General features: G+C 45.0%; 1 protein-coding gene across 6 annotated transcripts in view; it reads left to right on the forward strand.

Moving 5' to 3' along the window:
- Positions 1-13,167, forward strand: part of wdfy3 (WD repeat and FYVE domain containing 3) — a 102,904-nt gene that overhangs the window by 45,983 nt on the left and 43,754 nt on the right. For all 6 annotated transcript variants that reach the window (XR_015428403.1, XM_087149185.1, XM_087149189.1 and 3 more), the window contains exons 11-25: positions 112-213; positions 681-874; positions 2,455-2,593; positions 3,033-3,133; positions 3,772-3,920; positions 4,794-4,880; positions 5,264-5,546; positions 5,913-6,127; positions 6,592-7,085; positions 8,209-8,430; positions 8,658-8,818; positions 9,634-9,862; positions 10,738-10,889; positions 11,547-11,658; positions 11,846-12,036. Coding sequence is in view for 5 of the 6 variants with exons in the window: in XM_087149185.1 (XP_087005311.1) it covers positions 112-213; positions 681-874; positions 2,455-2,593; positions 3,033-3,133; positions 3,772-3,920; positions 4,794-4,880; positions 5,264-5,546; positions 5,913-6,127; positions 6,592-7,085; positions 8,209-8,430; positions 8,658-8,818; positions 9,634-9,862; positions 10,738-10,889; positions 11,547-11,658; positions 11,846-12,036 (2,831 nt within the window). In the remaining variant the exon portion in view is untranslated. The remainder of the gene's footprint in view (positions 1-111; positions 214-680; positions 875-2,454; positions 2,594-3,032; positions 3,134-3,771; positions 3,921-4,793; positions 4,881-5,263; positions 5,547-5,912; positions 6,128-6,591; positions 7,086-8,208; positions 8,431-8,657; positions 8,819-9,633; positions 9,863-10,737; positions 10,890-11,546; positions 11,659-11,845; positions 12,037-13,167) is intronic.

Here is a 13,167-nt window from a genome sequence, read left to right on the forward strand (position 1 = left end):
ACCAATACACTCTTGTTAGACATGCAGTTTAATTTCGCTTTACTCCCAAGGGGTCTACTGTTGGCCTTTCAGTACCTTGACAAAACTTCAGAGTGCTTTCTCTGTCTTCAGGTTCAGTTCCGGAGGTGAATATTCCAGAGGAGGACCAAGACCTGGCGTTCCTTGTGATGGACTGTCTGACGTTGTTACTCCACGAGAACAACGACAATGCTAGTAAGTGGAGTTAGACTACAGTTTAACTTGCCAGTCTCATCAGGCAAGACTTCGTGAAGATGGCTTCTCTTTCAAAGGAGCAACGTGGCTGTGACGTCCATTGTGTGTCCCAACTTCGCCGAAATTTGTAGTTGGTTGTTGATTGTGGTGCACATTGTCAAGAACATCTTCCAGAAGGCATTTGACAATGATTACTTTTTGGCTTTGGTTAATATATTTCTATCATTCAAATTTTTCCCGTTTATTTATATTTTTTTATTCTGAATTTTGGTTCTTTAAAAGTTATTTGTGTTATCTCCTTGGATACTTAACAGAAATTTTGCTTGTTTTTAAATATTTGTTTAATAAGTTACTTTTGTTTAACTGTTTTCTGTTGTACGATTTTTGTTAGTAAGTTCATTAAAAACAACCCATTGCTAAAAGAATTTGCAAAAGGCCCCCTTATCACACAAACTTGATTCTCGCAGTTGTGTTCCGTGAAATTGGCGGTGCCCGGTGTTCCCACAACCTGGTGCCCTACATCCAGTGCCGGCAGCATGCATTAGCTATCGTGCAGCAGCTGATCCTGAGCAGGGATGGCGAGGACGACATGGGCACACTGCTGGGACTCATGAACTCCACGCCAGCCAGTCAGCTGCAGCTCAAGACAGACATCCTACAGGTACAGGCTCTAGGCGTAGACTATTGGGAGGGGGGGGGAGATGCTGGCTGTCCTGTAGATGTGGAATAAAAAGGACTAGATCGGCAGCAAATTTACACTCGTGGTCTTGCCTGGAGGGCTGTTTACCGAAGGATATATACAAAACTGGACGCTTAATGTAAGGAATGCAAGATGCAACCAAAATGGAAAGTGGCACTAGGACTCCAATGTGTGAATGCTACACCATTCCAGATGCTGATTTCAATAGCTTGGTACGTGTTGAGCCAAGTCATGGCTGGAGGAAAGATACATTTAGCTGTATACTTTACGTTCATTTTTGTGCGCATCCATGAGGGACCACAAACTGACGCCCGGTCACTACACAGTGAATGGGCGTGTATACATGCGCTGCCAATCTAGTCTCTCTATTCTGTATTTGTTGGCTGTCTTAATTTCAGAAACTATATGAGCTCACTTTTCATGTTGGGGGGCAGAGCAGAGTCTATACCTAACCAATCTGGCTTATTAGGCCGGTGTTTATTTCCGGGTTTCCTTGTCATGAAGTAACTGAGGATATTTCTATCCCCCCCATGGGATGCCAGACCACCTCAGGTTGCTTCTGAGCTAATGCTGGTAATTATTTGTTCTTTTGGGTGGAGAGAGGCGAGTAGGGGCGAAGTGACTTTCCCAAGGACTCAACGTCTGGCCAGCAGTTGGACTCAAAGCCCTGATTCTATGATCTTGAATCACACATCACTTTAATCACTGGGCTACTTTCCCTGCAACTTTTTACAGGGAGGAGTTTGAATTTCTAAGCACTGATTTTGAACTATCTTAATAGATCTGTAAACAGATCCCAGCCACGCTTTCTGGTTTATCCTTTTTTTGTCAATATCCAAACCAAGATAAAAGTGAACTTTGAAAATATGTTATGCTCAGGTTGGAAATGTTTTTGGAATCAAGTAAATTTTCCAGTGAGGAAATGTATAAAGGTATTTTGTGAAATGAATTCAAGTCACTTGGACAATGAGAACTGTGTTGAAAGTAGACAGCTCTTCAGAAACAGAAAATTGAGTTGTGTGGGATCACAAAGAAAGTTTTAATGTTGATTCACGCTTTTGGCAAAAATGAAGTCAAATCTTTGCTGCAAAATTCACTTGAGTTGAAATGTGTTCATCTTTGTGGATTTGCAGCGCAAAATCATGTCACATTTGTAATCACCTTCTCGCCAAGTATGGACCAGCCTTTAATCTTTTTGAATAGATTTGAGAGAGCTTATATTATCCACCATGAGCAGGAGCACCCCCTCATCAGTTGGAAAGAGCCATGTTGGTGGGGAGTGTTCATTTTATTGGTAGTGATGCAACGGTTGCATTTCATAGTCGTTTGTGAGCCACTGATGTACAGTTACCTCAAAAGGAGCCTCTGTTGGTATGGAAATGCACCCTTTCTTGGTACAGTCCAGGTCCCATAGCCCTTCCAGTAGAAAGCCATTGTTGAAATATCTTGGAGAGTTTAGAGTTTAGCAGAGACAAGAAAAAAACCCAGAAGTTTAAAAATCGCATCAAAAAGCCACATCTTCTTCCTTTTTGTTGAACCAGTCATTACTGAATGTTCTGAGAGATAGTCACCGCTCCCGGACGGTATTCCGCAAAGTAGGGGGCTTTGTGTATGTTACCACAGTGCTGGTTACCATGGAAGCAAGTCTGAGTGACAGCCCCAAAGAACCATGGGATACAGGTAACACCACCGTTTCTAGGCGTTGAAAATATGCAGGGTCAATCATCGTTGCTTTCTGTTTTATTTCTTCAGCAAAATTACGTATTCAACAGAATTAAGTGATTAGTTTCTTATTCACTCGCTTTGAAGCAATTTTTTTCTGAGTGAGTAAACTTATGCACGATGGTCTCGGCAATCTTTTCACTGAGCAGAATGCAAGGAGACCAGATTCAATTTTCAGCCTGTTTTTTTTTATATATAGTTTGAATGGATTTGTCACTGGAGCTGAGCAAAATTTCCAGCAACCCCCATCCACACTACATTCGTTGCAGCTAATACGGGCTAGGAAAAGCCAACTGTATTTAACCTTAGGGCCCACTTCATATCTACCAGTGAAAACCCTTTCAAGAATCCCTGCAAGTCCTTTTTGATTATCCAAACACTCTTCTCTTGATTGTAGCCCCTAAGGACCAAGTCTTCACCCTTCTCCACGTGGTGTTCCAGACGCTCACGGCTGCCATGAGACAGGAGCCCGCCAACGCCAAATTCTTTGCCTCAGAGGTGACACTCGGTCCTTCTTTTCAGACTCTAAAATTCACCCCCCACCTTTCCCTGTCATGTTTCTCTGTTTGGTTGTCAGTGGGGACTAAAATTTCACCTTTTTTTTTTTCGTTGTAGTTCTCAGTGTGTGCTCCTTGACTTACCCTTCACAAACAGGCTTCGGAAGTGTGCCCTCTCAAAGCTGTTTTTTTTTTCAATGCACATGTACATGTAGATGGCAATGACCAATCAGGCCTTCAGTACAGCCATACAATAAACAACATACAGCATACTTTCGTATTCTGTTCGTGAGCTTTGCAGCAAGAAATTTTATGATTTCTCTATCTAATTGTCGTGTAAGTAATATTATATCCTTATTGAAAAATTGCTCTAAAAATCCTTTGTCAAGAATATTGCTTTAAACATGAAATCAGGAAGAACGATTTGGGAAGCTTTAATTCTATTGAGCCCCAAAATGAGTTGTAATTATCGTCGGGAATGTGCTCTGTTTCTATTAATTTTAATTTTTGTCTTTCATGTTATGAGTAAGAGTATTTGCCAAAAGTCATGTGACTGCTGCAGTGACCTTTTAGCCTGGATGAAATGTGGAAAGTGGGTTTAGGACAAATTTAAAAAAAAAAATTTTTTTTTCTTGGAAGATTCGCTACGAAAGCTTAACGGAGGACATCCGACGTCTGGGCTGCTTCAGTGACATCACAGAGTTACTGCCTCAAGCGCACAGTCCATCGGCCACCAATGAGGGCTCCTCCAACACTGAGCCATTCCACAACCTCTTTGACATCGACTGGTATGCTTCTTCTCTGTATGTCACTCACGAGAAGTCATTGGGCAGTCCTCCAAAAATAACTCATACCTCCAAAATTTGTAGCAGTCTGTTGGATGAAAGCCAAATCTGTACATCTGAAGCCAAATTTCTGGGGGGGGGAACTTGCCCAATTCCGAGACCAATCAGTGAAATTCCTGCAAAGGATCCCAAAAGGTTTGCCCAATGTTGAATGTCTCCCTAACATTTGGTAATTTATATTGTCTCTCCATTAACAAATTTAGTGATGTCAGGTGTACCACTGGTATGTATTTACAAAGCACACGTATCCACCTGTATCACGGCATTATTATCCCAGCTCTGTTGGTCCTATTTATTCCTTGCGTCGTCTCGGCTTCCTGAGGAATACATAACTGTATGCTGCGATTTCAGGCACAAATGGCCAATCAGGTGCAAACAACCACCTGCGTGCACGGCTGCACAGATAACTCATGTACTTCGGAGTTGGGCAGAGTAGGTAGCGACAAAAAGTGCAGAGTTCACCGCAGATCTCAATACGATGCCCGAGACGACAAGGCTGTGGGACGCTGACAGAGTTGCATTTGGAAGGCTCAACTTGTGCCTTGTGCAGATTTTTATTTTAGGGGGATAGATAGTGAGCGGTTAGAAGCTGAAATGGGCTGTTCAGGGTTTAGATTTAACTACTGGTCACGCACTGTATCTTTGCGTAGTTCCCTTCACTATTTCTTAACCTTCTGGCCTCGTCAAGATGTTTGAAGCATGTACATGGGTGTATGGCTGCCGTTTACGGTATTTATCATTGACTTAATTTTTGGGGACGTTCACCCCGTTCAAGACTTATCACTGAAGCTGTTTTAAATCTTTGTCATTTTGCAGCAATCCGGACCACCTTTCTGATGGTTTGAGATCTTCCTGTCTGTTGCTGAGATGTCTGTATGACACTGCCATTGATGCTTTCAGCAGGTTGGTGTCGTTTCTCTCCAAGAGGAAAGAAGAATCACAACAATTTGTCTCCGTTTTCATGCAGGGTCAAATTTAACTTGTCCATTGCGAAGTTCACGAAACGACCGATCTTATATTCATGTAACATTTGGGGAATTCACACTCAGATGTCTGCAGGAAAATGAGAATTTTTCTCCAAGAGCATGCAGACAAGATGGTGGCTAGTCAGCCTGTGTGAGCAGCACTGCTGTTTTTGTACCTTCTCATTCAAAATTTCGCATTCAAAGATCATTCAAAATGAATGCGATGTATTGAATGATATTTAGGAGTCCAAGTACCGGTAGTATTGTTAACGAATCATTGACACATTAAAATGCTTGTATCATTTATTGTCCTGACTACAGCAAATCAGCGCAGACGCCCATCAACTCCCCGGCATCCAGCCACCACGTCCACGACGCCTACACCCCACTGCCCACCCCACCCTCCTCCCCCGCTAAGCCCCGGTCCCCATCCAGCCGGTTATCGCCGAGGTCGACGGGGGCCTCCCCACCGGGTGTGTCCTCCCCACTGTCACCCTCTGGTGGTCCTCCCCCGCCGCCGAACCACCCCACCATCGTGCATCCGGGTGCCGTCCTGTCTATGCTGGACCTGCTACCTTCAGTGCAGTGTGAAAGAAATCGCAAGGTTTGTCAAGAGTTATTTTTTACCTTTTGAATAAAGTGTAGCAATACATGTATGTGCAGAAAAATTAGCATTTTTACCTCAAATTGCATATTGTAAATTGGTGTTTTTAATGACATTAGTTCAGCTCCATTTCTGTTATTAACACCAATAACCCAAATACCTTAAACTGCCAACTTCATTATCTTATTAAATTACTGTAACATTTTAGTACCGTTAACCTTATCTATTACAGTCACTGTTTCTAGCATTACATTGGTCTTGCTGTCGAGACAATAAACCTATAAACTTCACTATTACCTTTGCATTTTGCCTTGCTTTCGGCAGCACTTAATCCACCCAGATCATGTCCTCTGTTTACTTCTCCAGTTTGCTCTCCGACTACAAATGCACATAGCCGATGTAATCCAAGACCTCGTCAAAAGTGAGCGCAACCAGCAGGTGATGTGCGAGCATGGTCTGCCGCAGCAGCTCCTGCACCTAGCGTCTGCGGCCCTGGCCGATGAGGAGCACCCACTGCACAGCAATCTGCAACACATGCTAGAGAGGCTGGCCTCCCAGGCGTTGGAACCCAAGGATTTGAGGTCAGTTCCTGGGTTTCTTCCTCCCCTGTTCTCCTCTTTCCCTTCTCCCACCCTTCCCCGCCCTACAGTACCTCCATCCCTCACCCCCCGCCCTCCACCTGCATACCACCCGCGTTGCGAACAGGATGGCCCCACGGTAAGAGCTTGTAATTGTAGTCACCAGATGAGTCTCTACTGTCTGGTGTAGAGTGGTACCCTGCTTTGCCCCTTATAAGGGACATCAAAGCCCTTGTGAAATACAGCAGAACTGAGTGATACTATTAGTATATATAGTGCAGTCAATAGACACAAATAGAAAATCTTACCTGAAAAATATCAGGTAGATTGGTAAATGGCAGTGTGACAGTGTGGGATGCTGGCATTGTGGAAAGTGTTTACTGCGAGGTTGCTTGGCAAATTTCTTACCCTTGTATACCTCTGTTGCTTTAATAAACTTTATGGAACGGCTTCCATTTCCATTGCAGGGATTTTTTGAGGCTGGGAAATCCCCTCAACTGTAAGCCCCTGGATGAATGCTCCAATCCGGCTGTCCAGCCAGGCTATCTGGACATCCCCATCAGTGCAATACCTACCACTGCTGCAGCCGTGACCCCAGACCAGCAGCCTTTCACTGCTGCCGTCTCCCCGGACCTCTCTGACACCAACAGCGCTGCTTCCTCCTCGGAGCTCTCCTCCTGCTCGGCGGGGGCCCGGTGTGGCTGCAATCTCTGCGCGACCCAGGGCGGGGCGGTGCCCCTGACCCGGGTCAAGTGCCTGGTTTCCATGACCACGCCCCGCGATGTGCGGCTGAGCGGCACCTCGGTCACGCCTGCCTTCGCCGAGTTTGACATGAGCGCCGAGGGCTACGGCTGCCTGTACCTACCCAGCGTGGCCCCCCAATCCACCCCTTCTCAGACAGTGGTCAGCGTGGGCATGGCAGCTGCTGCTGATTCAGCTAACATCAGTGGAGTTGGAACAGGTAAGCAGTTCTGGAAAAATATCAACTCTGCCACCTCCTAAATATCTTACCAATGCCCTATTTAATGGGACTCTCCATCTCCATATAAAGCATTTGACCTGCATTCCTGGAGCAAAGACATTGAGTAAGTAAGGAGACTGCCAACGTAGAGATCTTTAGTTCAGTAGGTCAAAGCACTCACAGTTTTATAGATCAGAGGTTCAAATCCTTTTTTGACCAATTTTCTTAACTCAAGCTCTTCAGTAAAACAAAAAGTACATGAAGAAGGTAAATTAACCTATTTGCACTGGATAATGTACAAACGCACTTGGATTTCCTGTCATAAACACATACTGGGGAATTCTGTATGCTGTGCCATGTGACATCTGCACTCATCCCAAGCTTAGTGATTCCCATTGAGTTAGTACAGACAGAGGCTCAAACTAGTCTGTGGAGGTTGAGCGTGTGTGGAGCCCTCAAGCGGCCCTGGGCCAAAGCTGAGTGTTACAGCAAATGTTGCTCTGCAACTTTATCTTGGAGTTTTATTAACAGCAACAGTGCGATAAAAAATGTTGCGAAAATCTTGAACAAATGACTAACTAGAGTCAGCATTTGTACATGTGATATCTTTTATATATCCTGCAAAGCTCGGAGGTCAAGTGGTTAAAATGTCTGCTCTGGTAAACAGTAGGTTGTGGGTTCAAGTCTCACCCGAGTAAGCTTGTGAAATTTTTTGCAAGCTCTTGGACAAATTTTTGAGTATCCAGTGTAGTATATGTTGGTGTAAGGGTAAAACCAGTTGTTAAAAACATTAGTATCTTGTTGTGTTATAGAGCCACCATTTTGACATCATTTTGAACCAGGAAGTGCAAATGAATGGAGTATGCACGCCTGTTGGTTCATGCGCTGGTTCTCGCGCTAATGCCTGTACACACATGATTGTGCATGTAGCGTATTCATTTCGTTACTTTATGATAGCTTACTAACTTACTTTAAGAATAATGGTGGTTAAACTGGAAAGTTTCCACAGGACGTGTCAAAATAAAGTGTTGCTGGCAATAGCTTGCAAACACTTTGCGGCACTGTCTGACAGTTCTTTCTTTTTTCATTGATCTTACTGAACTTTTTTGTCATAACCGAACAGGAGAGAGGGCATTCCCACCCCAGACGGGCCTGACCTATTCGGTCTGGTTCTGCGTTGACCGCTACTGCACGCTGGACATCTGCACGCATCCGGTTCGGCTCCTGACCATCATCAGGAATGCCATCAACACAGACAACCACTCTACTTGTTTGAGGATCAGCATTGAAGGGCCTGAAAGGAAGCTGGTTATCAACACATCGGAGGAACCGATGTCGAAAGTGGGTAAGGACCCTCGATGTCGTGAGATTCTTCCCTGGGAAAGGTCTTTGCAATACCAAATATGCTCTGCAAACTAAAGCTGTGTAGCACTTCCTGGGAAAAAAAGCCGATTCATTGATAAATTGCATAAAAATAAAAGTCCTTGTTTCATCCTCGTCACTGATCAGGATTTTGTTTTGTGATGGAAAGACAAGGTTGTTGGGGATGGTTATCTCGTTCTTACTTTGCAGATGACAAGCTAGACTATGACCCATCGGCTGTGAGGGTGTTCTGCCCCGAGCTGGCCCAGGAAGGCAAGTGGCACCATCTTGGGGTGGTGTTCAACAAAGCAGTACTCAAGAACAGCTCAGTTGCACTGTATGTGGATGGAACACATATACACTCCCACAAGGTGAGAGACGAGAGACAGACCCTGTGACAGATATTGTGACACATACATTGACGCAGATAGATATTGCCGTCGTGTTAGAGGGACAAGCTGTAGTTGTTCCTTTCTTTCCTTCAATGTGTCACTCTCAGCGATACAATTATTTCATTGTGCCTGTTAATGCCCGAGAGGAGACATGTCCAGTGCCGACACTGTACAGGACGCCTTGGTGGAGGCGTGACAAGTCAGATTGTAGTCTTTGACTGAGCGGACACTTTCTGGCATGACACCGGCACAGCTCGGCCTTTGAAAAGTCCGGCTGGCATGAAGAAAGTCTGAGGTCGGGCATCCGTTGAGCCTGACTTTGAATGTTGGGTCCTCCACTCTCTCTTCTGGCACACAGTGGATGATTGGAAGCTCAGCCAGCCTCTGATTAACCATCGATCTGGACTCCGGTGCCAGCCGCAGCCAAAGGGGAGGAAGCTTTAATGGTTACACTTGAGTAACCTTATTGAAGGAAAGACAGGAAGAACAACGGCTTGTCCTGTAATATCATGGCAATATCAGTCTGTGTCAGTCTACTGGAAATATTGATGTATCAGATGGCATAGCCACAGATACACAGGTAGGGCTTCAGGCCTACAACTAGACCTAGCTGTCTGAAGCTAGGCTTTTTGGATCTGTTGCAGGTTTAGTTGTTAGTTCACAGGGCCCACAGTAGCGAGGTTTCAGAGCCTAAGGCCTAGGCCTGCCCTGACTTTTTAAAGGCCCAATTTATTAACTTTTTCATCCTCTTCCCTACTCTAAATTGCCCAAACTCTGGGTTTTGTTGTTCCTAGGTGCCCTACATCCAGACTCACCTCCCAGGCACCACCGGCTCTCCGGCCAACTTAACGTCCGTCTATGCCTACGTGGGCACGCCGCCCCTCCAGAGGAGCATGTCCCGGTTGCTGTGGCGACTGGGCCCCGCCCACCTGTTTGAGGACGCCTTGCCGTCCTCCACGCTGTGTGCAATCTACCTGTTGGGCCCCACGAATGTCGGGAGCTTCCAGGCTCCGCGACAGGAAGGTATGCTTTAGTGGCAGGATGAAGGCAAATGGTCCGTGTTGTTTCGATCTTCTACTGACTTTGGTCCGAGTTCTGTATTATTCAGAAAACATGTAAACTGATGTGAATTGGTGATGTCAAGGACATTTGCCGCTGTGTTCTTCTGAATGACCTGAGACTGCGTGCCGGCTTTTTGAGACAGTGTGTAAATGAAGGTTTACAGGGCTAGCCATTAACCCCTTCACGGCGGGATTATTTTGACCGTGACTGCTGGGCTGTGGTATGCCCTGAATGGAGGGCTTTGTCCATCAGCAGGGCCCCTTTGAACCAGCAGCTGCATGGTGAATAGACTGTATGTGTGGTATGCACTAATGCTCACACAACGGTGCGGTAGTAGCAGTCCTCCGTAGTGAAGGGGTTAAAGTCTGTTTGTTCAAAGGTGTACATCTTTTCCAAAGCAATCACATTATTTATGTAGATCCTGCTGAGAAACGATTGTTCCTGTGATGTAACTCAAGAACAATCATTTATTGAGAAAATATTGTTCTTGTGAAGCAACTGTTTCTTAATTCATGTGCTTAGCAAAAATTGGTTGGAATTGCAGTCCTTAGCAGTAACTATCTCTTGATATTTTTACCTTGAAACTAGATTTTTGCTTAATTCCCCAAATCTGAGCTGAAATGTCAACAGGCCTACAGCCACAGTCTTCCAGAAAGAGTGAAAAACCTTCCAAATATTTTGGCCAAACAAAGAGCTTTCAGGGTTTAATTGGAAGCAGTAGTTGCTAACATGCTTGATCAGAAGGCATCCATTTGGGGAAAATATCCAGAAAAGTGATTTCAAACATCTTCCAAGACACAGCTCTACCTGCAAAATCTCATTGTGTTTTCTGGCAGAGTTCAGCCCCGTGAAGGTTGACCTGGCGGCTCTGCAGCTCCCCGAGGAGAAAATTGTTTTGGGGATCCACGCCCACGCCCTGTCCGTCCTGACCATCTCGAAGATCAGAAAGACCTTCAACAAGTTTGACAGCAAGTCAGTGGCCAAACAGGTGAGACTGTGCAAATATACTCGCCCTGTTATAAGTGCCATTCTAGCCAAACTAGGCAGCCCGATGTTGAACCTCTGTAGTGTCAATGTTCAGTCCTCAGGACTGAAGAAAAGACATCATGCGGCTGCTTTGTTGGAAATATCACTTAGCAACTTGAAGTTGTAAGCATAAAGTGGCCGGGAACCAGCGCAAGCAATGCATGCCCCACTGAGCATTTTTGCTGTTATCCTGTGTTTGCTGAACAGATGTTTCTCTGCTTAGCAGTTTGTTTGGTAAACAACTTCATTCAACTGGTGCCCAAATACACTGTCAAGATGACAAGTGCCAACAGTTGTAACATTTGTTGAAGTTCTTGCTCATACTCAGTATGACTTGTATAGTAGACTATGCAATATAGTGTTGTATGCTAACGAAGGGTAAACTGGTTATCGTTAAGCTTAACTTGGCTATGTATAGATATCTCCATCTGGCTACACAGATCCTCAGTATGCATCTTCTGTACTGCCAGCAGATCCAACATGTTCAGCCTATACAAGAGAATTTTGAAAAGTACCCCATTTAAGGATGTACTTTTTAATTGTCGGTGGCTATGCCGTAATGGCTGACGTAGCCGTATTCCACTGATCAAGTAATGTGCTCATTGTCTTCTGATTTCAGTTGAACCTGTCAACCCACGAGAATTCCACCCCTATCCGCATCATCCACAACTCGGCCTGTCACCTCAGCGGTAGTGGACGGTCATTTGGGGCCGTGCTCATTGGAAACATTGGTAAAAACTATGACCACTTACAAAGACTGTTCATTCGAAAATCAAACAGATCTTGCTATGAAGCCAGCAAACTGAGATGACAGTATTCAGACTCCTATTCAGCAGCACCTGTTAGATTTACCAGATTGCATGATATTAACTGATATCAATTGCTCACTCTGCCGTACACAATTGGCCACTCCCACAGGTGTGAGAACCTTCTGCCCCAAACCAGTAGCCAGCACCTTGGAAAACATTGGGGGGTCAGCCCCGCTGCTAGGGCTGATAGCGATGTCCACCGATGTGGAAGGCCTGTATGCGGCGGTCAAGGCGCTGGTCTGTGTGGTCAAGAACAACGGGCCAGCTATGGCTGAGATGGAACGGACCAGAGGATATCAAGTGAGTGAGATAATCCTACAAATCACATCAGGTTTTTTATTTTTTATTTTTACTTCAAAATTTATTAATGGGCAAGAGAAGTCTGTCCTCTTCAACCAATTTGTTTTCTTCAGGTGGAAAGATTGTCAGATTATTAGGGAATTTGTGTTTTACCAAAAACTAAAAATTTGTGATAGACTTTCCCTGTCTTTTGTCAGATGGTGGTACGCTTTTGGAAAGGCACAGAATATCCCAGTGCTGCCAATCTTTACATATTTCCTGTCATGTTGTTGTCCTGTTTGTTTTCTTCAAGTGTCAAATCCTTTGTAAGATTTTATCCCCAGTTAGGAAGAACCTCCATAGCAGAAAAGCACACCCCTGTGGAAGTCCAGGGTACCGGCCAAAACTTTTGTCATTCATACGGCAGGGAACCAGTTACCTTGTGTATAAGTTTGCTAAGTAGTGCTGTCGCGCAGTGAGTTCCTCATAGTTCAGCCTTGGTCAAGATCTTTTAGAGTACATACAGCACATGACAGCACATCCCTGTGGAAGTCCAGGGTACCGGCCAAAACTTTTGTCATTCATACTGCGGGGGACCAGTTACCTTGTGTATAAGTTTGCTAAGTAGAGCTGTTGCGTAGTGAGTTCCTCATAGTTCAGCCTTGGTCAAGATCTGTTAGAATACATACAGCACATGACAGCACATCCCTGTGGAAGTCCAGGGTACCGGCCAAAACTTTTGTCATTCATACGGCAGGGAACCAGTTACCTTGCGTATAAGTTTGCTAAATAGAGCTGTCGCGCAGTGAGTTCCTCATAGTTCAGCCTTGGTCAAGATCTTTTAGAGTACATACAGCACATCCCTGTGGAAGTCCAGGGTACCAGCCAAAACTTTTGTCATTCATACGGCAGGGGACCAGTTACCTTGTGTATAAGTTTGCTAAGTAGTGCTGTCGCGCAGTGAGTTCCTCATCGTTCAGCCTTGGTCAAGATCTGTTAGAGTACATACAGCACATGACAGCACATCCCTGTGGAAGTCCAGGGTACCGGCCAAAACTTTTGTCATTCATACGGCAGGGAACCAGTTACCTTGTGTATAAGTTTGCTAAGTAGCGCTGTTGCGCAGTGAGTTCCTCACGTGACACTGCCTTA

The sequence above is a fragment of the Acanthaster planci genome, linkage group LG19, assembly GCF_054643075.1.
Source record: "Acanthaster planci isolate LZ-2023a linkage group LG19, COTS_SCS, whole genome shotgun sequence".
NCBI classification, from domain to species: Eukaryota; Metazoa; Echinodermata; class Asteroidea; order Valvatida; family Acanthasteridae; genus Acanthaster; species Acanthaster planci.